The 27,589-nt window shown below is 39.6% G+C and overlaps 1 protein-coding gene across 13 annotated transcripts in view; it reads right to left on the reverse strand.

Annotated features, from left to right (window-relative positions):
• Positions 1-27,589, reverse strand: part of FHOD3 (formin homology 2 domain containing 3) — a 386,693-nt gene that overhangs the window by 154,501 nt on the left and 204,603 nt on the right. For all 13 annotated transcript variants that reach the window (XM_071804400.1, XM_065831130.2, XM_065831129.2 and 10 more), the window contains exon 6: positions 10,980-11,074. In XM_071804400.1, coding sequence (XP_071660501.1) covers positions 10,980-11,074 — 95 coding nt within the window. The remainder of the gene's footprint in view (positions 1-10,979; positions 11,075-27,589) is intronic.

Consider the following 27,589-nt stretch of genomic DNA (forward strand, 5'->3'; position numbering starts at 1 on the left):
TTGAGGTCCCTTCCAATCCCAAACATACTGTGATACTGTGTGATACTGTTATATCAAAGAACATTTCTTTTGATCTTGATCTCAGGAAAAGCAATCAAAGTTCACACATTTTACCATTTTCCTTCCTAAGGACCAGTCCTGTAACTGAGGAGTCCAACATAAAGTCTATGTGGTAACCACTGTGAGTCCCAGGGCAATAACCTGGTGAGGCAACTTCAGGGACTTGAGCTGGTTGCAACTCAGACATTCCTTGGGGTGTGTTACATGCTGAATATAAAGCTATCATATATGTTTTGGTGTTTTCCATTTTTGATACAGAATATTTTTTACTGTTATCCCAATACCTTCAGCTAGTAGCTGTTGCTTTAAAGTATGACTAAGTCTAAATAAAGGAATGGCAAGCATTTTTGAGAGATGCCAGAAGGACAGATACGGTAACAATTAGTATTAGGTTAAACTTTCACATAAGTATCTGTCTTCAACGCATATAATCTGTCCTTCCGCTCTCTCATGTTCTTCCTCCAGGGCTCTAAAATCCAAATACCAATTTTCCAGATGAGGGACCAGGGCACAAAGGGATTTGGAAACTGGTTCAAGAATGTGCCTGGAAACTGGATTCAGCCTGGGTCTCCCAATGGATGGAGTCCCTCTCCAGCTGGGCCACTCTTCCAGGGTAAGCTACAAGTAAAACACAGGTATATTAACTGCTGTGTCAGCTGAACTGTCTGAGATCTGGTTTACATGACCCTGTGGAAAATGCTGGATACCACCTTCTTTCCTGTGGGCAGGATTCCATTACTGAGCTACATGTATGGCAACTAGGACAGAGACTGGTTTAAGAAGAAAACTATGGCAAATTTTAGAAGAAAAAGAAAGGCAATCCTGTAATTCGTTTTCTGTCTTGATGAGTTTCCAAAGGGATAGGACATTCAGAAAAAGAAAAAAAAAAGAGAGAGAGAAGATTAAGCAGGACAGCTGTATGGAAAAACATGGATCCTACATGCCTCACATCAGCAGACAAGGAGTACACAGTGGATTCAATTCTTACTTTTAGAGGAGCACGAGATCCTTGCACAGCCAACAATTTGAACAGACTTTGGGTAGAATTCCTACTGTTGTTTCCTCACAAACTGTATTTGCATTTCTGCAAAATCGTGTAAAATGTATCCACACCAAGAGTGCAGTTCTTCTCAGAAATCTTCAATTACAATTCAATAATCATTAAAATAGAGGTGACAGGAAGAAGCAACTGGGTAACAAAGTCTGAGTCTCCAAAAATTTACTATAAACAGTGAGAAAAATTAAACTATTAAGAAAAGCATCCTACACATATCCTATAAATTAATTAAACTATACTTGCCACAAAATGAATATCGTAGGGTATTGTGATAAATATGTAAGCTCTGTTGAGATAAGGAAAGACTACCTACATTCTTTGAATCTGAGGAAATAAATCAAAATTAACCGTAATGCTTTTTAACAGTCATAAACCCCCAGAAAAATGCACTGAAAAATGCAAAAGGTTGATCACCTCCTTTCTTCCTACAGAACTGGAGTCATCTCAGCACACACACACCTTGCTGTGCTTCCTGATGTCAGAAAAACCAAAGGCCCTGCCTAAAATTCATGACACTTAATTAAGCCTCAGGAGATGTGGATGCTGGGTTTGTTTCTTACACCAGTTTCACCAGGTAAGGGGAAGAGGAACAATCTAAGGAATTGCCAGTAAGTACAGGTGAGGTACTGCTTTTTTGGAAACATACTCTTCACCACAGTGCATTTTCCTATTTTTCATACTGATCTATCTCATGTACCACACATGGCACAGACATGGGCCCCACTCCCTGTGATTAAAGGCCTCATTACACAGAAGTATATCTGCAGATTGCAGCTGAAAGGGGGATACAAGGACAGAGTCCAAAGGATATTTGCTACCAACATGAGCCTACAACTTTGATTTTTGATATCCATTTATTGACAAGAGTAAATATATAGACTAGAATCAGTCGTCCAATAGACAGGCACAATAGCTAGTTTAACACAGTCATATTTGATAATGTACATGGTCATATTAGACTGAAAATGGCATCCAAAATCTTCTTCCAATGTCAGAAGCTGTCAGATTTGGCAGCACAAAGTATCAGTCTTGGAGAACAGAGCTCAGGGAAGCAAGGAAGGATTGTCAAGGGGCTTCCCACCAGGATGCCTACACTTAAAGGAGCTGGAGCTGTTTAGGCTGGAGAAAAGGAGGCTGAGGGGAGACCTTATGGCTGTCTACAACTACCTGATAGGAGGTTGTAGCATGGAAAGTGTTGGTCTCTTCTCACAAGGAGCAAGCAGGATGAGAGGAAATGGCCTCAAGTTGCGCCAGGGGAGGTTTAGATTGGATATAAGGAAAAAATTCTTCACAGAAGGGGTTGTCAGGCATTGGAACAGGCTGACCAGGGAAGTGCTGGAGTCACCTAGAGGGGTTTAAAAGGCATTTAGATTATGCTCTTAAGGGCATGGTTTAGTGCTAGAGTTAGGTTATGGTTGGACTTCATGATCCCGAGGGTCTCTTCCAACCACAATGATTCTATAATTCTATGATTCTATGTAGGTGCCTGCATGAAGAGACACTTAACTGCACAGTCTGCATCCTAATTTTGTGACAGTGCTAAAAAAGGTAACATCGCATAGCTGGCCTGACAAAGGAAATGAAGATAAAAAAAACTTGCAAAACTCCAAGCAAGTATGCCATTGTGAAGAATCATTTCGACTTCTTGCATACATTTATTTAAAAATAGAGTAAAAAACTGTATCACTTCACCTCTGCTAAAGGTCTGAGCTAACAAATTTGAGTTTGGTAACATTTCCACAACTGACCAGATGAGCTTTCCTTCATTTCACTTAAGAGCAACAGAGCCCAGAAAAACCGGTAACCTTGCAAAGGTAACCCTGAAGACCAAAGTATTATGCATCCAAGTTCATGAAACAGTGCTTCCAGGAATGGTTCAGACACAACTGCTTATTCTAGTTTTAAAACATGGTATATTTTCTCAAACTGCACCTTACTAAACTCTTAACTTAGGACTAATGATATTTCTACCCTGCAAAATGATTACTTAGCCATCCCAAAAAAGCTTTGGCATAATGACTGTGATGTGTTTTGTATTGGCCAAGTTGATTTCTGTGTTTAAATATGCATAAAAATCTCAGGTGTGTACTACAAGCCTGGATTATAACCAGTTGCTTTTTATCCTTGGAGTAACTCTTTCATATTTCTTCACTCTTTTCCATCTGACAACTTATGGTTGAAAATTTTCCATATATCTTCTTCAGGCAATTGATCTTTTAGTCAAAGACCTCTCACACTGGTATGCTGGAAAAAGCAGGCTCCATTTTCTGTAGTCTCACCCCTCAATACAACTTTCCAACTGCATCTTCTCCTTTCACAGGAATGCTTGCCATAATGCTTTTTAGAAAACACCAGTGTCTAATAGAAAATACTAATAGCCAGGGCCTAAGGCACAATAATTTACTCACAAATGTGAATGCTAACAGATCTGTGACACTGAACTACTGTATTGAGAGAGTAATTCTAAAAGTTTGCTTTGATTTTTAGGTTGTTTTTCCCCCTACCTAATTCTGATATAACACTTGCTTATTTCTTTCTTCATGCCTTTCTTTTACAATAAAAAATGTGTACATCTGCATAGATGCATAGCATTGTCTAGGAATATTTGGACCTATTTCACTAATTGGTAACAGGGTATTTTCTCATGTAGACTGGAACAGATGAGACTGAGTGAAAAGTTGGGCCTGAACATTTTCCTTGTTGTTGGCAGTTAATCATTACATTTTCTCATTCTCCACTTCAAACAGGTTGAAATCAGATCTCTGATATGATGCGGGGGAACTGCGTGTTTTCTAGTATCGCTTTAATCTACAAGAGTTCATTTTGAACACAGAAGAATGGGTATTTATCCCTTCAAAGTACTCAGAAGGGAATGCAACAGATGGAGCTACAGGAATAGTTATTGCTTCAGGACTGGACTCCTGCAAACTCTCACATTTGAGGGAACATCTTTGAAACTCACCTACAAATACGGCTGGTAAAGAAGAGCAGCACTTGTAGCTGTAGTCTGTCTGCTGAGTTGGACAGACCAAAGCGAGCGCATAATGTAGTCTGCACTGGCTGGCGTATCCTATTCCAAGTTTATTGCAACAGCCTGATCCTTATCTTCAAAGCACTAATTAAATACAATTCAAAATAAACTCCGTTCATGCAACAGTGCTGTTACAGATTCTGAGTGAAAGATGGAAGGAAGATATCTGCTGACCTTGGTGAGCATTGGTTCAAGCCCTTGAGAGGCAGGAAGCAGGAAAGTTAAGTTCCTATAAATCCAGGATTTTGTTTCTCCCCTGCACAACCATTTTCATAACAATAGTTCAATGGCCAAATACACAGTGGATTAAATTTAAAAGCCAGCTGCTAAGTTGACATTAATGTTCACGGTTTCACTGAAGTCAAAGCAGTTGTAGCTCTAGGTCTTGAAAGCAGGGCAGCCCATGGGTGATTTTAGGGCTCCAGGGGAGATCTCAGTTTTGCTCTGAACCCTACTAGGAAGCAAAGGTGACTGAAAGCCTGTAAGACTGACACCTAACCAACGTTTTTACCTGGGCTAGATGTGAAAACAGACCAAAACCACAGGCTTATCAGAGTTGTGGCTGGAGGTAAGAGAGACAGTGCAATCTATATAGCTTGTGCATTAGCTGTTTCACTTGTCAGAGGCTGCAAGAGAGTTTGTTAACCCTCAAGGCAGCAGACTGAGAAGAACACAACATGTGATATTAATCACAATAGGTCCCCAAGCTGTGTAATTTTTCCTGGATGCTTAATTCTCTTAGCTGGCCAGCTTTTCTAGATCACCTTCCAAACACACTGAGAATAAAGTGCAGAACAGAAAAGCCTGCTGCTCATGAAAACCAGGTGTATTCGTATTCATTCTCACCATCCAGGCAATGCTAACTCAGAAAAGGTCATCCATAAACACAATGATTTTCAAAATATGTCACCAGAAAAATTAATGAGATACAAATACAACGTATTTCCAAGACCCTCAACAAGAGAGTTTACCACCCAGTTTTGGTGATGATCTAATCCAATGGGCTTTAGTACTACTAATGCTATAATACTATTTTAGTCCTATTCATTTCTGTGAAGTGTCTTACATTTGTAACTTTCTCCATGACCACAAACCAGTCTTTGGTATGTAACTGTAGATCCACTTTAGCATCCATTTACATAAGATTTGGTGAGAAATTTCCTGAGGAAAAGAAAAGTACAAATTCAAATGATATTATATTCTCTGCTCTGCTTATGACTTCAGTTGAGCATGCGTATAAACGTGAGACAGGGACTGATTTAATCAAACTCTTCAACTGAGTATTCACCTCTACATAAATTAAATGATTCACTTGTTAAAACAATTTTAGTGCTATTTGTGACTAAGAATGTTATTTCAGCATTCTCATGAAATCACTTACCAACTGTGTACATGTTTTAACATGTCATTGGCACTGTGCAGGAAAAACAGCTCCACTGGACTTTCCTTTCGAAATCTACAAAATCACCCACTACAACAACATTCTGTTTGAATGTTTAGGTTTTTTTTTTTCTTATTTTGGATTAAAATAAATTTAAAACATTTAAAACATCATTACTTCAATACCAAGGGAAGCAAAAGATTAACACAAGGCACAGAGAACAACTTGCTAGTTAAATCAGTATTTAAACTTGCAATCTAGGACCCAGACAGAAGTAAAGTGGAAAAAAAATTAAAACAAGATGTGAGATAGGAATCTTTAATCAACCTTGTTGTATCAGCCTAGGCCCAGCATTCCACCCAGTCTTCTGAGGTTACCGAGCACCACTTTGAAAATGGATTACTTTCCACCAAAAACAATGCCAAAAAGGGGCTTTAGCTCCCCTGGGGTAAATTAGAACAGCCTGGATCATCAAATGGGAAAAAATAATCACTATCAGTAGCAGTCAGAAATGGAGGGAAAGAAAAGCTGAAACCAGACTCAAGTTTTGGACCACTTAATGCCTTAGACATGCCTTTGAAGATGGAGGTGGGGAGGAAAAAGCCCATGGGTTTGTGATGCAAAGGAACGCTTGCTTCTCTAGTGGATGATATAAGCACCTGGGTTCTTTCCCAAGTTGTTTGATTCACAAATGTACTTCTTGTAAACACTCTGTAGCTAGTCCTGGAGAGGGTAAAGCACTGATACGGTATCGTATACTTTCTATTACCAGCTCAGAGGGAATACCAATGTATATGAAAGACAATACATATATTACCTCATACATACTAACAGATGAAAAATAGATTATTAGGACAAAATATGGCTTAGTGCATAAATATCTTTAACCTGGTGTCCCTTGTAAGAGAAGTAAGAGTAAGAGAAGTTTTCCAACAGCCCTCACCACCAAACCAAGACTCTACCTGGAGGTGATCCACCATAGAGCTCCACGTGGCTCTGGGGTACCAGCTGCCAGCATGAACAAATGTCTCAGTCCCTTTACAACCAGGCTAAATGGAACTTGCAGTACGATGCAAAAACTTAATTCCAGCTTCAGCAGGAGCAACAAACAGCTGGCAGAAACACCAAGAAAGTGGTGAAGTATCACTTTCCAGATGCTGTGATTTTGAATCAAGGTTTGTGTTACGTCACATGGTCATTTAAGGTAACACCCTTGACAGGTTGGTTTACCCACTTTTTAAAAAAACAGACAAACAAACAAACAAGGACCAATTCTGAAGGCACTGTTAACATTAATTGACCCCTAGTTTTGCCTTTTCAAAATCAAACTATCTTGCACGAATGTTCCATGCTACCAATGAACGTTAAAAGAAAACTTGGTTGACATGGATATTTTCTATTTACGTAACTTCTAGCTTACATAAGATGGTCACAGTCTTCGCCTGGCTGTGCTCCCCTTGCACCCACACATCAGTACAGTGCTGATCTCAGTTATGTACTAAAGTTCCCTGGAAGCCAACAACATGTAACCATGCACCTATAATTAAGTACATACTTGAATGCTTTGTCAAACAGGGAAAGACTGATGAAATGTTGCCCATATAACTAATGATGAAATACTAGTAACGTACATTAAAATTGGGATTATGCTGTAAGAGTTTTATGCCAGGGATGTACTAGTCATTGATGGTTGGAAAGAGGTCCACAGCCAGCCTGCAACAGGCCACTGGCACGCATTGGTGTGGTCACAGATATTGCGAAAGAGCAACAGTGGCCCTAAGAGTATGGGATGTGCTGAAAATGTTCTTTAAAGAACGTGGCAGAATGAGGAGCCTGCTAACTTTAAAATTCCAACCTAATGCCTATATAATACCAATCTGAAACAGGAGGCTCTTTCTGCCCACTAACAAATGAGTCATCTAAGACAAACTTCATTCCCACTTTTCAGTTCCTCACCCTGACACCACTGGTGCCTCTTATTTAGCTTAAGCACAGCAGCTGTAAAGCAGTGACACTGCTGGAATTTTAACCACCTTCCCAGTGCCCCTGTGGCCGAGAAGGCCAATGGCATCCTGGGATGTATTGGAAGGGGGGTAGTTAGTAGGTCAAGAGAGGTTCTCCTTCCCCTCTACTCTGCCCTGGTGAGACCCCATCTGGAATATTGTGTCCAGTTCTGGGCCCCTCAGTTCAAGAAGGACAGGGAACTGCTGGAGAGGGTCCAGTGCAGGGCAACAAAGATGATGAAGGGAGTGGAGCATCTCCCGTATGAGGAAAAGGCTGAGGGAGCTGGGTCTCTTTAGCTTGGAGGAGACTGAGGGGTGACCTCATTAATGTTTATAAATATGTAAAGGGTGAGTGTCAGGAGGATGGAGCCAGGCTCTTCTCGGTGACAACCAATGATAAGACATGGGGCAATGGGTACAAACTGGAACACAAAAGGTTCCACTTAAATATGAGAAGAAACTTCTCGGTGAGGGTGACAGAGCACTGGAACAGGCTGCCTAGGGGGGTTGTGGAGTCTCCTTCTCTGGAGACATTCAAAACCTGCCTGGACACCTTCCTGTGTAACCTCATCTAGGTGTTCTTGCTCTGGAAGGGGGATTGGACTGGATGATCTTTCAAGGTCCCTTCCAATCCCTAACATTCTGTGATTCTGTGAAATTTAGACCACAGCACTGAAATTATCAGCAACTTCTGATAATCCATCTATATGACCATCTATTGATACTTAGACGGGTAAAACTGCAGCAGAACGAGCAATAGCAGGGAATACAATGACAAGAATCTAGACAGGCTTTGAGTAAATTGCTTATAGTCCTGCTTTGCGTCTTATTTCAAATTTTATTTCCTGCCCTTTTGCCTTATCCTCGTACAGAAGTATTGCTGAGTGCCTAAGGTGAACTTGGAGCTGGGTCCCAAAATTATAGCCGTTGCTGTGCTGAGTTCGACAGACACTAAGGTGCTCTGCTAAAGATGTGTGCTGTGTGCACATGCAATAATACACTACTCCAATTGAGCAAGGATCACAGAGCCAGCAGCCCTACACAGAGCAGAGCAAGCAACAGTAAAGGGTCAAAACCACTACAGATTTTGACAAAAAAAAAAAAAGAAAAAAAAAAAGAAAAAAAAAAAAATTCCATCACCTCCACTGCTGAGTATATTAAACCTGGCCAGAGCTTTTGAGAAGGCAAGAAACTACGTGTGACAGCTGTGGCAGCTGAATGACTGTATTCCTCCTGCATCCTATTAGAGGGATTTGTCCCAAGACTTAATGGGCAGTTTCACTATTCCTTTTTGCTGCCTTTGCTGCAGAGAAGGCAGCAGCATAGCAGGGCTGCAAATGAGGCTGCAGGAGCATTGCAAATTCCAGGGGTTCATTTTTCATAGAAAGTCAAAACCACCTTTAAGCACACAGAGCGGCTGTCCCACCGCAGTCTGACAGTAAGCCTGCCATACCTTCAGTTAACTTCTGGCACACAGACAGGGACTTAGATCTCTTCTAAGACAGTCAAAGAATAATGAAAAAGCAACTTTGATGCTACCTGAAACCAAACTATTCAAAGCACATTGCGTGCATTCCTCGGCTGCCAGCACCGAGCCAGGACATGGAGATAATCGCTTGAGCTGTCAATGGGGGAGGGAAAAAGGAGCTAAGGGACCCAAGAGGTGAAGTACTCTGGTCAAGAAAATCTAGGCAGAATTTAACCTGCAAAGTAACAATACAATCATGTTTCTCCCCCATCCTGCTCCCATTAGATGCATTACAGAGTTAAAATCACCACGGACATGGCAATACTTTTTTTCTTTTTTGCTTGTTTCTTTTATCTGTTCCACAGAAAATGAGGATCCACACCAAGCAAACCATTTCTTTCTTGTCTGGCACCACTTTTCCAACTGTGGCTAACATTCCCTGTTTCAAGAGGGCAAACTGCCTGGCATAATGTCCAGCCAACAGTGGAACACTTCATGCAGAGAAAGTTTCTCCTCATCTTCTACCAAACATGAACCACACCCTGCAAGACTGAGATTAGATAAAAGAAAATATTCTTTTACATATGTACCAATATAGGTACAATCAGTTCATTCAATACTGCAGCATCTGTTCTTTGACTTCATAATCTGCTGCAGCAGTGAAATTTGGATATCAGAGAAAAAAATCCTGTAGTGGTCAAAAAAGGCCCCTAGGACACAAAGTCTTTTTTTCCTTGTGTTGTGAAAGCTATTGGGGCAAAGAGGGAGAGCAGTAGTATCTCTGTGTCACTACAATACCCAACAGCTTGAGGGACACCTGAGGAGAAGTTCTTGGAAATGTCTTAGTAATTCTAACTATGGATTCAACTCTATCAATTATGGCAACTTTTGAGTTGTTAACAAGAGTTAACACGCCCTGTTCCAGCTATTGTGTCATACAGATCTATCCCAGGCAGGTCTACATGGCAAGAGCGGCAGCAATCCCTGCAGGCTTTAATAAACCTCCTAAAGCTGGAGAGCCAACAGAGTGAATGATATATTTATGGGTTTACCTACCCTACAGCCCTTCCAGATGGCGTGCCAGCAAAATCTGTGTTCTTTTTCCTTTTTCACTTCCAGCAAAGACGGCCTTAAAAGTGGGTCATGCACAATACAAATCAGTTCTCCACAGAAGAACATCAGCCCAAGTGGCACATATTCTGGCTTTCACCTTTTCCCTCCTTGTACGTAAGGATCAACAAAGAATCACCTGTAGGCTGGTAGCAGAATTTGTCTTCTAGGGCTCTTCAGGCCCAAAGAAGACTTGACATGAGGAAGCATTTCTTCACCAAGAGAGTGGTCAAACACTGGAACAGGCTTCCTAGAGATGTGGTCAATGCTGCAAGGTTTTCAGTGTTTAAGGGGTATTTTGACAGTGTCCTTAACAACATACTTCAACTTTTGGTCAGCCCTGAATTGGTCAGGCAGTTGGACTAGATGATTGTCTTAAGTCCCTTCTAACCATTCTGTTCAATTCTATTCCATTCTGGAAGTCACTCAGAATTGTTCTTCCTCAGTGCTCAGCAAAGTTGAGCAGTGTAGAATGGTGAAACTGTAGAAAAAGATTTGCATTCATAGAATGGAAAGGAAGAACAAACTCCCCAGAAAAGTGGGTTCCAAAGAATGTCTTGGGAACTGCAACTGCAAGACTAAAAAAATCTTCTCCAAGGTCAACTGCAGTAGTAGTACAGACAGTAAGGAGAGCATCTTCAATATCTTTGCTTTTAAGAGCAGAGTATGGGCCAACAGCACAAAAAAGTATTAAAACAGTAGAAAAAAATTACAGCTCAGTGTGCCCTTGTTTCTATGCAAAGTGTTATGTACTCATTTAGAACATAACATGCAGTCTGTTTATACCATAAATGTCTAAGTAATACAAATAAAATGCATTTAAAGAACACAAAAAACTTATAAAATGAGAATTTTGGAGACTGTCTTACCTTTGACCCAATAAGTGTGTACAGCCATTGGATGGTTTCATTATGATTTATGACTCCATTCATCCCATCAACATAGAGCATTATCTGGCCCAAAGCTATTGTAAAGAAAAGATATAAAATATAATCAGACCTGGTGAATACTTTTAATAATCTTCAGCATTGCTGGCAATTTTTTATAAGGAGAGTTTTCCAGAGACTTGGGGAGCTCAACTAACAAAGATATATTTGTCGAGATTGTGCTGGATGAAATCCTGGGCAACTGGAGTACCTTCACTGACTTCATTGGATGATATAAGTGTGAATTTTATCCAGGGACAAGCACAGACACTCTTTTCCTTCCTAGAGGATGCCACATTTTCTTGCCCCGTGATCTGCAAACAGTATTCTCTTTGCTTACTGTTGCAACACTTCCATCAGCTACAACGAATTACATTTTGTGAGCCAAACTTTTACCATTTGTTTCAGTACCACACAATGTCTGGAATTACTGTATTTGGATTAAGTTGACCTTTAATTGAATTCCAATAATATAAAATTAAAGCAGAGCAATTAACACCAATAAGGACAGCAAATATTCACCACTGCACAGTGCTCTCTTGCAAATGAGTTTTGCATTTTAGTGAGAAAATACAACAAAGCATGGTTAACAAAGAAGCTTCTTTATTCGTTTATTCTAAAGCATTTATGACAACATTTAGAAACACGCTAGTAAAATATTTCATAACAGTAATTCCATAGTTTGCAATCCTGATAATATGAGACTTTCTAGATACAACAGCTATTAAATCTTTTCTGACTGATAAGGACAGACATTTTTCATAAGGATTATGAAAAGTGGATTAGCAAAATTCATCCATCATCTTCAAAAGTCTCCACTGTTAGATCTTCTGCTTTATAGCAGGAGATCAAAGCACAGTGGGATGAAAAAGAAATCACTGATGTAACATCTTTCAGCACAGCCTGTTGGCATAACAACTCAATTATCTAATGCACAACCTGATGAGCCCCTAGTACAATGCTTTATGGGGGGGAAAAAAGGAAAAAACCCACAGGGTCAGTAAAATTACTATGTTAATTGTCTTCCAAACATATTCTGAATGTTTGCTAACTTTTGCACAGGTTGTGCACAGTGCAGCAGCGTTTTCCTTGAGGGCAGATTTTCAGAGACATGACTGTTGGTCAAGCACTTAAGTACTCCTATAGCTTAGCAGATAACTTTCATTTTTAAACTGCCTTCTGCTTTTTCCTATGATCTAGTTGGTCAGCTTACAACTAAAAAAACCCTGAGGTACTAATTTTAGGTACTTATGTTCCTCACTTAATCTGCTACACAGAGCCAGAAGCAAAGTCACCCTACATGGTTAACGAAGATGGAGAAAAAAGGAGCAAGAGGGCTATGGCAAGAAGATAACTCATATCTCAGGCAGTCTGCATTGCCACTGGGTTATGTTCACCTCTCTCTGCTCCTCCTCTCCAGGAAGCAATCATTCATCACCCTCCAAAGACGTGTCTCAAGTGAATAAAATCAGGTGGGAGGGGCACAGGGCCAAGTTGTTAAGGTAAAATAAAAGATGTAAGCCGGTCAGTGAAAAGAGATAAGAATTATGCTGCCTGAATCAATGGCTGCTTTGAAGCATTTCCTTGCAGGTAGAGGAAAGTGGAGAATGCTGCTACCCCAGTGGTAATCAGAGAAAGCTCTTAAGTCATGTTTTTACTTCCTTTCAATGCTAAAATGATTTTGGTCCTTGATCAGGATGAGATCCAGTCATAATAAGGTCACCAACCCTCCACCTTTTCTTTTTTTTTTCATGAAAATTCTTTGGTTGTGGGTGCAGGGATTTGAGTTTGAAACAAATGTGAAACAAATTTTGCTCTTGGCGCATGCTTTCTGAATTAATATAGAAATCAAAGACAGCAAGAAGTCTGCTTTTAAAAAGAAAACATGCACATAATACAAAATTACTCCAATGCTTAAACTTAAGACCAGTTAGACTAGATGTGTGAGATCTGCAATGCATTAGTCTTCGGTCTCTTAGCTGTCACTCTTCGTAACAGCAATAGGTTAAGGCAAATTACTAAACCTTAGAAGATGAAGAAAAAGTTTTAGTGATTCCTGACAATTTTTATCTGCTACCACTGACCTTGTTTCCTCCAATCCCTCCCACCACCTTTTTTTATTATCAGTGCTAATCTAAGTATACAGTAGTATCTATAACTTTCCAATAACAGAATGGGCCTTTGGATATAGGTGAAAAATTAATAACATATAAAACACCACTACTGCTGCTGCTTGAACAAGTGGCCAGTAACTTTCACAGAACAAAAAATTACAAAGGACATCATGAGACAACCAAGACGAAGACAGGAGGTTTGCTATGTAGTCATGCTATCCACATACAAGTCACGACTCCAGTAATTATTTGCTATGCATTAATTTATCAGCAGCTGACAGACCTTACCACGGAGCTTCATATTTCTATTTTCTGTCTTCAGGGATCAGAAAAATGTCAGCAAGACATGATAGACAGGGTTGAGGAGAAATCAGCTTTCACTATGAGGAAGAGAATCCGTATGTTCTTTGTATTAAACTGATGCCTTATAAATTCTTAGGAGAAGAAGTGCACGAGAAGATCTAAAAGAGTGAGAATGTTGTTTTTCATACCATGTAAAAGTACCTGGGCTGAGGAAGAAACCACACAACACAGAGGCAAAATAGAAGAGGATGTCAAAAACACAAGTTGGGGAGCAGGCTGGAGGTTCTTGGACACTCCCAAGGCTTGGTTCTGGCTGAGTAGGGTAAACCAGTTTTGCTCTAAATGGACACGAACTGGCCACAGAGGACCGTGCACCATTTTATAATCTTTGCAGGCTTTCTGCCCAGCTAATAGCCTACCTTCCAGCCCACAATCAGAGTCTCGTGAAACTGCTGCAGCTACGGTGCAAACTTCACGTGCCCACCGCCCTGCTTATGTGTGTCTGCACAAGCACAACCAACACGCAGAGCCCCGCCAAGACAGGACACGCTAATTTGCAAGGCAATCTGAGATTCTTCAGAAGGCCAACCTGGTCCAAAATCATTTAAGTTTGCATTTGTATGTGCCTTCAACTGAACTACTTTTTTTTGTTTCTTTTCACTGAAAAATGAGGAGGCTATTTAATCCATTTAATCCCATCTCTCAGCTAACTGGAATTCTTTTTGGAAGTATATCAACAACCTACTTGCATCAGGAAAGCTTGCTATTGTGCAACAGGGGGCTGGGAGAAGGGGGGTTTAAATATGGAGCAGACTTAATTTGGAATTTCTTTGTCCCCACTACCCTTGTCAAACCCTTAATCTTATGTGAAAGTAGTGTGTGACTTTACCCATAGTTATTTTCCAGTGGAAAATTGCTGGATTTCTTAGGGGAAAGGCTTAGGCTAGAAAAGGACAGACCAGTCAGAAACTTCAGAGATTTCTGTGAAATAAGGGGTTTAAGAAAGCCTCTAAAAACTTGCCAGTATTGGCACTGGTACTCTCCTGGGATCTTTCCTACATAAAGTTAACAGGACCAAAGAGGAAAAGCTCTAGCACAAAACATCACTGTGATGAACATCACTTCAAGTAAAAGTCTATTTTTTCCCACCAAGTGTCAAAAACTTCAAAGCTGTTTCTTGCCCACACACCTGCTTCTCTAATCTGCTCTAGCTGCTTTGTATCTTACCACAAGACTAACTCAGAGAAAAAAACAGCACTAAATGAGCAGAAACACTGCTTGCTTACAGTTTCCTGCAAGTCAAAACTCCATTCATCACGTCAAGGATTACAGCAGGGATGCATCTTGTGATTGCATTTGTTCCATCAGAATAAGCAAAGGTACAGGGTGAAAAAGGCCAAAACCAAATCCTGTTGTCAGAGGTTTCAGCTCCCAAAGAAGCTTCTGGCCCACGTTCATCAGGTACTTCATAACCAGCAGCCGTGGCACATGCGACCAGCTGTACACAACAATGGGCGAGCATGAATGACAGACAGAACTGTGATGAAACTAAGGGAGAAGAGTCAGCTGCCAAAAGTCATCTTCCCCAATACTAGCTGAAATCTTATCACCGTCAATGAGAAAGTAAGGATCTGAGTGATGGCCTTCATTCCATCTGAAAACAGATTACTAGCTTGCGTATGCTATCCTGGGCACCAAAAAGGCACAGTCCATCAAAGTAAACATCCCGATCAAGAATTAAATTTCAGCATCAGTCTAGAAGGGGATCCTAGGAGGGAGATAATACAGTTATCTAGTATTCTATTACAAAGCACTAGGTGATAATTCTGAAGGAAAAAACCAAAACAAAACAAAACAAAGAAACAACAACAAAAAAACCCCAAACAAACAAACCCAAACCACAAAACAAACCCACTACCTCAAACTTCTTTTTCTGTGTTTCCTCACTAGAGAGAGGCAAGAGCTCAGCTACCATAGGAGACTGCCCTGAACACAGAATGTTCAGCTCAGCTCAGCCTCATCAGCAGCTTCTACTTTTGCTTCTACCATGTTCCCACAGACAGCGCTTGCATACACAGCCTCAGGAAAGAGCTTATAGTCTACACAATATCCAAGGATATTGCATAGTGTTTTCCCTGATGAGAAATAATTCTTAAATACAGTTTTTGTACCGCCCAGTTCCTTGAAAACTAACAAAATTGCAACAGAGCTCCTTGCTTCTAAGAGGTGACATCAGACCGAATAGATGACCTGGCCTCTCCACTGCTCCTGAGAACAATCTTACACAGCAGCAGTGTGCTAAACCTTTTGACTCACACTCATTCCACAGAAACGCTCTTTCATTGCTGATTACTACACGAAAATAAAGCGGAATAGACTGCCGACCGCTGACTTAGAGCAGATAGGCAATTGACCAAGGGTCTGGGAAAATGTATCAAAATTTTGAAGTCTCGATGACATTTACAGTCATTTGTGCTGCAGGTACTCAGAAGCCATCCACAATGAACATCAGACAAACATTTTAGGTCCTCAGAAACCGATTACTGATAATACCTGGGCAATAAAGCAGGTGTAGGGACCACAAAGGATTTACAAGCTTAATTATTCACTTTGAAAGCAGGTTGCGACTGTGGTTTCAGGGTGGGAGAGTGGGTCCCCTCCCTTTCTCTTTTTTCAGGAAAAGCTTCCTGCATGGTCAGTGCCTCCAGAACTCACTGTTCTGAGGCTCCTTAACTAGAAGGGCTCTCATTAGCATTTCAGCCTCGTACCCACACATCTGCTCTCCCTAAAGCCACCTTCCCAATGGTTCTCAGTGTCCCCAAGGTTCAAGTGAAGAGAAACACAGGCCTTCCCCAAGAGATGGCCAACACATGGTGTGTCCAGGACACCGCAGAAACCTCTTACAGAGGGATTTTCTCTTCCTCATGTTTCCTCTGCCAGCCATCCCCTCTGGTGTTTCTCTCTTTAGAAAACAGCACACAGCAAGGTCAAAGGGCATAAAGCAGCTTCCATCAGCTCAAGTGTTCCAGCAAAAGCTGGTTCTTTATACACACCCCACAACACCTGTGACAGCACGCAAGCCCCACCAAAACCAAAGGAACACATCAGAATTGCACCTCTTCCAACATATCTGCTATGATTTTTCTTATAATTCACCTGACTGCAAAGAACAAATAGACTCTCACTTGACTGTGCCAGCAGTTAACCTGCTGAATGCCTTTTTATATGAACTGAAATCTGGCTTACTTATACGCATTATAAAAGCTTTGCACAATTAGTCACAAGTATTATAATCATTATTTTATGTTGCAGCCCTCACATATTAAATGCATGCTTTACAAGTTTAATAACACTTACCAAGGTACAATAAACTGTGTAAAGCTTATAGAGCAAAAGGTATAGCATTTAATCGCTAAAAAGAAATATGCAATAAAAATACCTTGTTAATATATAAATGAGCAAGTCTATTCCAGTATTAGATCATTATTTTGCAAGCTGACTAAAAGCATGAAAGTACGGAAAAAGGAAAAAAAAAAAAAAAAGAAAAAAAAAGAATAATTAAGAAAGGAAGACAGGAGAAGGGATAAGGGAAGAAAACAAAAGAAAACTAGAGGTAAACTAGATGATTTTAAAAGATCACCATCCTGGTTGCTTTATGAAGCAAAACCTTGGAAAGAGAGAATGTGCGGTAGCCCTGAATTAAGATGACACATTATAATATATGTATATATAGAGCTGAATTAAGGCAGCTGCTTCTGAACTGAATTCTCCAAGTCCAGATTTGGTAGCCTGTATGAAGTTACATATTTTTCTAAAGAATTTAGATTTCTAGAGTTTTAAAAGTATTTTCTGAGGGCACTTCCACTTTGGCCCACAGAAGTTCCTTTCTCAAGGAGTGGGACATGATGGTGAGATTGTAAGAAAGATTTTCTTGTGAGGTAAAGTATTCTGCAAAAGCATCTCATGCCAGTGCAGGACACTATCCATGGAAATAGTAAAGAATTAACTCCCATGGGCTTACACCCACCTCCCAGCTATGACTGTTTGCACTGAGTACTGATGCTGCAGCAAAAGAGAAGTGATTTGGTTTTATGACAGAAATTAAACTCTGTTTTTAAGGACTAAGTGTCTCTTCTCATCTGTAATAAAATAGCTCATACATTAATTTTGAAGAAGAATCAACTTTACTGTATTTTCAACTTTTTATAATGGATTCATCATGCTTAGGCATCCGAGCACTTTACAACAACTGTAAAATTCAATCAGAGGGTCACAGGTTGGTTGAGGTTGGATGGCACCTTTGGAGATTGCATGGTCGAAGCGCCTGCTCAAACCAGGGAAACCCAGAGCAGGTTATTTAGGACTCTTCTCCAGTTGGATGTTGAGTATATCTCTACATGTGGAAACTGCACAGCCTCTCTTGGCAACCTGTGCCAGTGCTTAGTCACCCTCACAGGTTTTTTGGTTTGGGTTGCTTTGGCTTGTAAGCTTAAATTATTTCAGCTACTGCCCACGTCTTGCCTCTTGTCCTTTGATTATGCACCACTGAAGTGTGGCTCTGTCTTCTTTACTCCCTCCAATCATATATTTAGTCCCTCCCATAATACTTAAATTGAATTAAAATGAATTTAATTTGAAGATTAATCCATAGTCAGGAAATGATAACTACACTGAGCTAGACACCAGAAAAGAAAATTTACCTCAAGTTTAGGATTAAACTAGGGAAACTTAGCAAGACTCCCAAGTTAACACGTGATACCTTAGCCCTTCGACTTGGGAGCTACCTGAGTAATTTAGTCTGGCAATGTGCTAGATGTGATAGATTTCAAGGCCTTTGCCTCCCCATTAATCATCATGAACATAAGCCTACTGTCTGTGTAAACAATACTAATCCTGACTTTGAAGGTACAAGAGGGAAACACAAACCAACCTTTGCAGAATGGAAAAGATAATTTCTGCAGCTCCCTTTCTTGAACTCCTCAGACATCTATTTACCCTGCACAAAGAAAGGTCCCACAGGTGCTAGCTGTCTTTTATCAATCATTATCAATTACACACAGCCCATCAGTTTGGAATTCCAGCATGTCCTTTACATGCCAAAAAGCTGAGCCTTGAGAATGAACTCAGCATTCGGACTGGGAAACGACATGAAGACAGATACAGGTTTGGAAAAAAACGCAATCAGGATTCAGTCTGAGCAAAACCAGCCTATTTTGACTGTCAGACTCTGTCAGCCTTCGTACCCAGGGCAGAGAAAACCTTGTGGGAATACATTAAACAATGTGTTTTTTTCTATTATGTGCAAATAGGATCATCACTGACTGCAGTCAGGCACTTCTGCAGTGATTATGGAAAAAAGAACACTGTCTTGGGGTTCTGGCTGTATGTGGACAGTAAAGAGAAATCAAGGGGTAACAGAGCTGGATCATTTAACAAGAGCACTAACACTAGAGCAGAAAATGGACATATAGTAGGGTGAAAGTGTTCACATACTGAACATTTTTAGTGATCAAAGCTATTTCTTGTTAGTACAACAGTAAACCTTCCAGGATGAAACCTGTCAAGCTTTGAAGGGAATGGATTCTCATTTCTGTTGTTCTTGCAAATAAAGTCACATTTCCTAATATTTACATTTTTCCTAAGCAAAAAGGAAGATTGTCAGGAAGCAGAAATATGAAACACAAGGGTTGCCAGAATTACTGTAGAATAAGAGGAAGAAAAAAAAAAGGCAATTTCTGTTTGAGCTGAAACGTCAAACATTGCTCTACCCCACAGACTTCAGCACAGTCTTCATAAAGCACAAACATTGATCAGTGATCTTTTGTTGTCGTGTAGCAACATGTTGTTGCTATCACGAGCACTGATATTGCCCAAGATTGCAGCTCAACTTCATTCCCCAAAGTGCAATGCTGGACAGGTATGGGCCTAGTTTAGCATCCTGAAATCAGAGTATTGCAATTAGTAAGAAAGCTAAATACACTTAAACTAGAACTTTGGCAGGGAGGCTTATAAAGACTCAAAACAATTTCAGGGGGCATGTAAAGTTATTAATACTTCTGCTACTCAAATTCAAAAGCCAGTCTGTAAAATTCATATATGGTGGTATATGCTCAATAAGCATGGACTTCTATATTCCTGAAGAACAGAAAAGCTAAAAACCAAGGATGAATGACAGTCACTGAAAACAGTAACCCTACCACTGGTGTTGCACATCACCTTCCACTGAGAGTTTTGCAGGAAACAAAACAAGTTGCCAAAAGCGACACTTAGGTAGCCTTCGAGTTTTCAGTAAAATTCAAACACCATTCTAGCTGGTAGCGCTACGGAGGTGCTTGGGGAATATCACAGAAGACCTACACTGAGGAAAAAAAAACACAAATAAATTTCTGCAGTTATATTCTTTCTATATTCAGTTGGTTTTTAATTCTCACATTGTTTCTTCACGTGGCAATGTATTGCAAATGGTATTCAGTTGGTTTTTAATTCTCACATTGTTTCTTCACGTGGCAATGTGTTGCAAATGGTGTTCCCTCTCCTCACAAAATAAAGGACTGTGTGTGGAAGTCTCACAACAGAAGAAGAAACATTATTTTAAGAAGAACTCCAAAACACCTTAGGTAAGTATCACTTCTAACATTTCTCAATACTTGTTGCTAAAGTGACATGAGATACCAGATTTTAGAGAAGTCTGGAAGTTCCTATGAAGGGATGCACCTTATTTCTTCACCTCAACGGACTGAAATGGAAAGAGTGAACAGACAGCACAGAAGTATTAAGATCACTTGGGGACACTTACTAGTTTTGGAAATGTTAGTGGCAAAAAGGTGAAGCAGCATTGCCTTTTAAAATAATGTTTTCCAATATAAACTTACAATTTCTTCAATGCTTTTGACATCTTGAAAATGATTAATTTAAAGGGCACCCACTGTAGAGGAGCACAGAAAGTGACGTTTTTCCTAACTATTCCAAATGATCCAAAATTGTTGATGAATCACACATTAAAAGCATTCTCCCATGCTCAGGAAGGACTAACTCAAGAACAGAAATCAGTAGGATAAATACGAATTCACTACACTTCAAATTCAGCTACTAAATTAAAATAAGTCTTAAGTAAAGCGGGAGAAGGAAGCATGTCCATTTAAATGCAAAGAAGGACTGGAAGTAAGGCTTTCTCACAGCATCCCAGCCTCCTCATCACAGCCTGCTGACTACAAAAGATTAAAATCAAACAGCCTGAAAATAAAAGCTGACTGAATCAAGATCTCTTTGTCTATTGAGGGATACAACCCAACATCAAGTGATTTTAAGAAAAAAATGCATGTCACTTCTTATTCACTGAGCTGCCTTGAAAAAAAAACACAGAACGAGTATATCCTTCTAATTTTCTTCATTGTAATTACACCGTGACGGATGCCGAAACTGAATTCCTGATATACTTCTCAGATTTTTATTGCTCTTCAGCATGCTCAGCCTCTGTCTAACATTTCAGATAGACTCCATCCTGCAGTAATGTGCATGTCATTAAAGAATTCACTTTCATCTCCTGAATTTATGCTTGTTAGGACAAATTAATGAAAGACTTTATTCTTCAAGTACTAAACAAAGCCAAAGTCAGCACTAGAAGGCAAACTTATACAACACTTCATTAAATGTGCTTTTTTATTCTTTTTGTTTCAAGTGTGTTTGCTGCTATGTGGAATTTAAGGTTATACAGTCTCCTTTCAAATCTCACAGTTAAGAACGTGCTCAAGTCACAAGTTCATGTCTCCCATCTGAAGTGGATTTCCCATGAGAAAAAGGTGCAGGGAAGAGACATCATTACAATTCCCTTTAAAGTACGGAGCTCACACTTTTCCAAAATATTGATTGAAAATGCTGGCTTGTGTCTCTGCTCATTTATCTCAGATAATGAGCAAAGATTCCTCCCAAATTAACTGTAATTCTCTTCTAATTCCTCTATTCTTTTTTTTTTTTTTTTTACTTCAGCACAGTGACAGTGAGAACTCCTTTGAATACTGAATCCCATTTTATTACAGCAATTCTTAGAAGACAAACATAGAAAAATCATCTTCATCAGTGTCATGTTCAGACTTTTCCTCTCTCTGATTGAATTCAGATAGGTGAGTAGCTAAGCAGAATGCATACCAACCCCATTATCCCCTCCTTCTCAAAATCCTTGGGCAAAGATACATTTACAAAATTGTATTAAATCCTAATTTCTGATTGACAGAAATACAGTTTACAGAATCTCTGCTTTTCACTTTATTTCCTTACCATATAAAAAAGTGAATAAAATCTATGCAGAACAAAAGACAAATATTTGAGAGTGTAAGCTTGTTTGACCTAAAAATGTGAGGTCTGTCGTTGGTGACCAGTTTTCACTTGTATGGTGGCAGAGGAGAGACAATCATGTACTGGATAAACATGAAGATGAAGGTGGTGGATTTAGCAAAGTTTGATGGTCTACATTTCTTATTTACCACTAACTATGGAAATGAGTAACACAGTTGAACAACCACATTTTACTTCCAAAAAACATTTTTAGGTGATTTTATTCCATTTTGTTGATACTATTACAATCCAGTGACCACGGCATTATTGGCAAACCCCTGTATGAATGCAAGCATGTTTCCACGACCATGTTATTGGTCAGCACTCTATTAGGGAGAGTTACACAGAACTGGGATCCTAGGATAGCACTGACAATGAAGAAGGCGACCCAGAGGCAATTTGGAGGCAGAGAAGTTTAATGGCTCCTTGTGTTAGTTTTGAGCATGGTTGCTGAGGTCTGCTCTGTGAGCAATCACCTCTTGCTCCACATGGAGGCAGCTAAATTGCTTCCAGACCCAAACCAGTCCTGTATCATGGACACTTCTGCCCAACATTTCTCCAGTAAGTGATGTGGATTGAACCCAAACCATCTGTGCAAAACCGGTGTAGAAGGCTATGCATCTATGGCACAGTTAGTCTGTGATCTAGACAAATACACCATGGGTAATTAGCAGTTTCTAGGTACTTGGAAAGAAGTTAAAAGAATATTAGGCACACAAAATTCAAGCACTTGACATTTAAGAAATGGCAGAATTAAGATTCTTGTAGAAAAGTTCAATCAGCTTAGTCTGTGCACAAACTTAGCTACGTCAAAGCCAATTTCAAGAAATATTATTTCTGGGCTCTGGAGTGCTACCTCATTCAAAGCAAAGGCTGGAAAATACTGTCTAGAAAGCACTTCCTCAGTGTGTGGTCCCAGAAATTTTTTAGTGCAAACCTCCTGTAAAGACAGAATATTTCATTTCCTGCAGTGCTTTCTATGATGTTCATCAATATAGTGAATGCTTCACTGGCCTAAATACATTTTCTGTATAGCATACCAACAAGGTAAAGAAACAATTCTGGTCTGTTCTGCAGAGAATTCAAGGCTTCTACTAGGTTTGGATGTCACACTCGAGTAACTCGATAATCTGATTTTTGAGAATACCTTTTGATATAATAGTACTTTAAGTATCCACAGAAGTGCTGCACAGAGTTTGGGTTCAGCTCTGTGCAGTATGGTAGCCCCCTGAAAACAATGAATATATGTGAAAAGAGAACATAAATATACTTTCTTAAAAGTTGAATTGAAATTACCTACCTAATAGGTTCATTACATACTAATAGTATGGCAGAGGATCACTTAAGATCTCTCTCCTTCCACATCAGGAACCTTCAAATGAGTGACACTACCATCCTTTTTTCCCCCTGAACTGTGAGGACTGGTTTAGCCATTTAAGTTAACAGAATAAATACTTCTCCTATTAACTATTTACACACCCTAAAGCAAAACAACAAACAAATCTACAAAACATCTTTGGTTTATAACAGAAGTCACATTTTCAGAAATTGGTTCATCAGACACAATTTTAAAAGTTCAGGCTATCATTACAACAATACTTGAAGTTTGAAGGAGCAAGAGTTATTTCAGATGGACAATAATCTACTTTGCAGATCAAAGAGTTTCAATATCCCTGAGCTACTTCCTATGTTCCTCAAAACACCACTCAACACCCATCACACCCAGCTTGGTCATTCTCAAATCTATTCTCCATTTTTGGGAGAATTCCTTTTTTTATCCCTCTTTCCTCAATAGCAGCACTGATAAAAGGTCACCAAACTCCAAAAGTTTCTCATCACCCTACCAGACTCTTAGAGAATGATGATCAACCTGCTGCTCTTCACACCAAACTCTGGCAAGTGAAGACTATGAGATGGGGAGACAATAGGCCTCTGATCTGCTCCAGGCCATCATTCCTCCTGGCTGCTGCTCCTGTAGCCTCTGCCTGTCCTGGAAGGGCATCCTCAGCTCCATGCACCTGTTCAACAAACATCTCACCTTTTTTGAGGTTGATATCCCTACACCTGGGAGAATACTGCAAGCAGCAATTGCTAACACTTAGATCATCATTGCCATCCAGAACAAATTGTGCTTGTAAAATGAAAGGTTGTCAAACAAAATGGGGAAAATTATTTGCGTCCACATACAATTAGCTATGAAGTGAGCGTATGCTGTCTTCACTGGAAAGGGCCCTTGTCCTTCACAAAATGTTCAGTACTATCTCAAGGGCTGTTATTTTTATTTTATAGTTGTAACTGGGAATTAATTTTTACTAATCTCATCCTTTTTGATTACTCAAGACAGAAAGGTAGCCTTTCTCTTTTCATACAGTATAAATAATGGAAAAGTGAAAAATTAAATAACTGAGTTGCTTTATTGGTGAAGAAAATAAAGTGGAACTGAAATATACTCATTTTCACTCATTGCTCAATCCAAATAAATTTAGGTTAGCACAAAGTGCAAAAGCAACAGAAAAGCCTGAAAGCCACTAATTCACATCTTGCGGTCAAACAGCAGAAAAAGTAAATGTAAACGGCAGTTATCAGTTAAATAAGGACAGCTGCTTGCTACTGTGTAAAAAAATGACAAAGAGCTTTACAAAATCAACACTGTAGTACTATAACTGATTTAAACGTGTAAAACATTATTTCACAACCACTGTATTATAAACCTTACTAAACTGTTTTACATCTTCCCAAGAAAGCGTTGAGACTCCAAAATACTGCTCTGTGCGAACCTCTGAGAGCTCTATTTCTGCATATCAGCTTGTGAGAGACCTAACTTGGTTACATAAATAAGTTGCCTAAAATGCATCCAATCCAAGTGACTTTACAAAAAGAAGTAAAATATGAAGTGGTGAGAGAAAGAATCAACATTGTTGGTACAAGCATTAAAAAAAAAATAAAGTCTATTCTTTCCCACCTTCCCTAATCTCATTTCAAGTTTAACACACAGAAAGGCTCAGAGCCAGAACGCTTATCCAAACTACATAAATCTCTAGACAAACTCTCCAGACTACACAAGCCCTGTCCCCACAAAACCTTCCAATTCTTCCTAATGCTGCTTTTCAGCAGGAAAGACTAGTAGAGAGCTCTTCTCCTACCAAACCTTCCCTTAGAAAAATTACTCCCCTTCCTTGCAATAAGTTTGTTAAATGAAATGGGAATGAAAATCAGCCCTCAAACCTGCAATGAACCTTACAGCAATGAGGTATCCCACATCACTGCTGTGGCTGCCTCTAGGAAAGACCCAATTAATTCTCTTATTCCCTTCCTGAATTCCTCAGCAGGGTCAGAGGGAGGGAACAGCATTTACCACCATGCAATCCATAACAGGCAGCTGGTCAAGCTTATAATGTAAACATGGTAACACCTTGGGAAGGTCACTCAGAGGAATGGTAGCATTAGTAAAGCAATTAATTTTGGGTTGACCACATGTATATTGCCCTTTTGCTTTACTTTCCTCCCTTCCTTCCCCCACCTTGTTCAAGGAAGCACAAGGAGGAGTTTTTACTCGTTCTCTGACCAGAAAGTTTAAGAAGGTAAGAGATGAGATTTTCTTGAACACGGAGAATGTCTTATTTTTTTTGGGATGATTTCCAGCATGATATTTTATTTATCTGTTGCCAAAAGAAACACTTTATAGTTTTCTCATTAGTTGAAGGGCTTTAAGAATATGTTTGAAGGAAATGATCCAACTAACAAAACAAGCAAAACCTCTCCATGCACTTCACGTGCTCTATGAAAAGTGGCTGCTTCAGGCAAACAACACCTGTAGAGCTAACTGTTCAACCTGAGGTGTGTTTACCACCTCCTTAAAAATCCTTATTTATAAATGCGCATGGAAAAGTTGCAGGTCCTTTATGTCCTTCTAACTTCTGACAACTAAAAAGTGAAATTTAAGGAAAAGGAGGGGGGAAAAAAACATGTTTAAACTAATGAAATTCAATGGTTACTTTTCAATTCTTTGTGGGTTTAATTACATGACATTTCATAAAGGTGGCGAGTAAAATGTAAAACAGAGCCATAGTGAGGTACCAGAGTCCCAGGTGGATTTCCAAGGTCACACCAAGCTTGCCTGCCCTCAGAACTCTCAGCGACAACAAAGCTGAAATCAAATATTGCTGCATTTACCTCCTCTGTCTTCTTTCATCACCTTTTTTTCTTACATCTAGTCTGCCAACTTTAATAAGCCTTCTGTATACAGCACACACCATACACATTCCTCATCTAATTTGCATGAAGAATATAGAACGAAGAACTCAAAGCTTAGCTGTATTTTATTCGCTGTGTGACAGGCTGCCATGGTGCTTTCCTCTTACACCTTTTCAAACACAGATTAAATGCATTATTGCAGTGTAAATTATGTCTTCCAGGTCATTTCTACACTACAGCATCTTTTTTCCTCCCTGCATCTTGGTCTTGGGTTTATTTGTGCACATATTTTTGCTTATGAATGTACATCATGTATACAGATGTGTATCAGAGATAAACATGTTTAACTATATGTATCTGCATTTACACATCCCTCTCCCCAAATTCAAGTCTTACAGTATCATAAGAAAACCATGGCCACTTCATGATAAATGCTTTCATGTGTGTATAACTAATTTTTAAAAGTTGTCCTGGTTTTGTTAAAAACAAGTTTCTCTTTTAGTGAATTTGCCTGTCAGCTAAAGCCTTCATGTTAGCTGCATTTTCCTGGAGAACCCAACACATGTTTTGGTTAAACCTAGCAATGGAATGCAAACTTATTGATAAGCACGGATGGACATCTCACGAGAGGGGCAACGAGAAACTGATGACCAAGAGACTGACCAATGGTGTATAACATTCCATTCACGTGAATACTTCATATAAAAAGTGGGAGATCATGAGGATCTCGTTCCTTTTTTGCCCTTTTGCCTTTTCCCTTTTTCCTCATGGCTGACATTAGGAGAGGACCTTGCTGGTCGTCCCTGCGAACTGAGGCCTAGTGAGAGACTGAATCCAGCTCCGGTTGGCTACAGAGTCTAATCCAGGACTTTGGGTGCTGGCTCTGCAGTTGCTGAGACTTTCAAGATTGGTTTTGTATATTTTGTATTATTTTCTCTATTCTTATTAGTAGCATTAGTAAAACATCTTTAACTTTTCCAACTCTCTTCTCTCTGTCCTTCTTTCCCTCCCGATCGCCTGTCCTGAGTGGGAAGGGGGGAGAGGGAGGGGCAAAAGTGGGAAGTGGGGGAGGAGAGGAGGTTAACAAAACATCTGCCAGGGTTTGATTGTCACCCCGCAATCCTAACCCTCGACAAAAGTATTGTTGCTTACTTGTACAAGATTTTTCACATCATGTTTTCAAAAGTCAGACCTTGACAGTCATTTCAGAATTCTATTTTTACATCAAAATGCATTCTGCAAAAAACAGACGATGTCGCCCTGTTTAGGGTCCAAGATAATGATACACATGGAGAGAAAATTTTGTTTCACGTCACTTTCAACATTGATTCTTACTAGAATATCATTTCAATGGCTGCAGAGGGAGATGCCAGAAAGCTCAAGAAAATTGAATTTCTAAACCTCCATTTTTCCGCACCAATCTAGAAATATTTTCCTCTTTTTCTCTCCCCATTTCAGTGAAGTTTATCAAACTAAATTTTACATCACTCTTTATGACAACTTAATAGTATTTAGTGAAAGAATTATGGTTATGCTGCTTTAATTTTCAAAGTTTCAATGCAAGTCATCTTCATAGACCGAATTTTGAAGAGCAGAAAGTCAAGTCAATTC

This window comes from Patagioenas fasciata, chromosome 2 (assembly GCF_037038585.1).
Source record: "Patagioenas fasciata isolate bPatFas1 chromosome 2, bPatFas1.hap1, whole genome shotgun sequence".
Lineage (NCBI taxonomy): Eukaryota > Metazoa > Chordata > Aves > Columbiformes > Columbidae > Patagioenas > Patagioenas fasciata.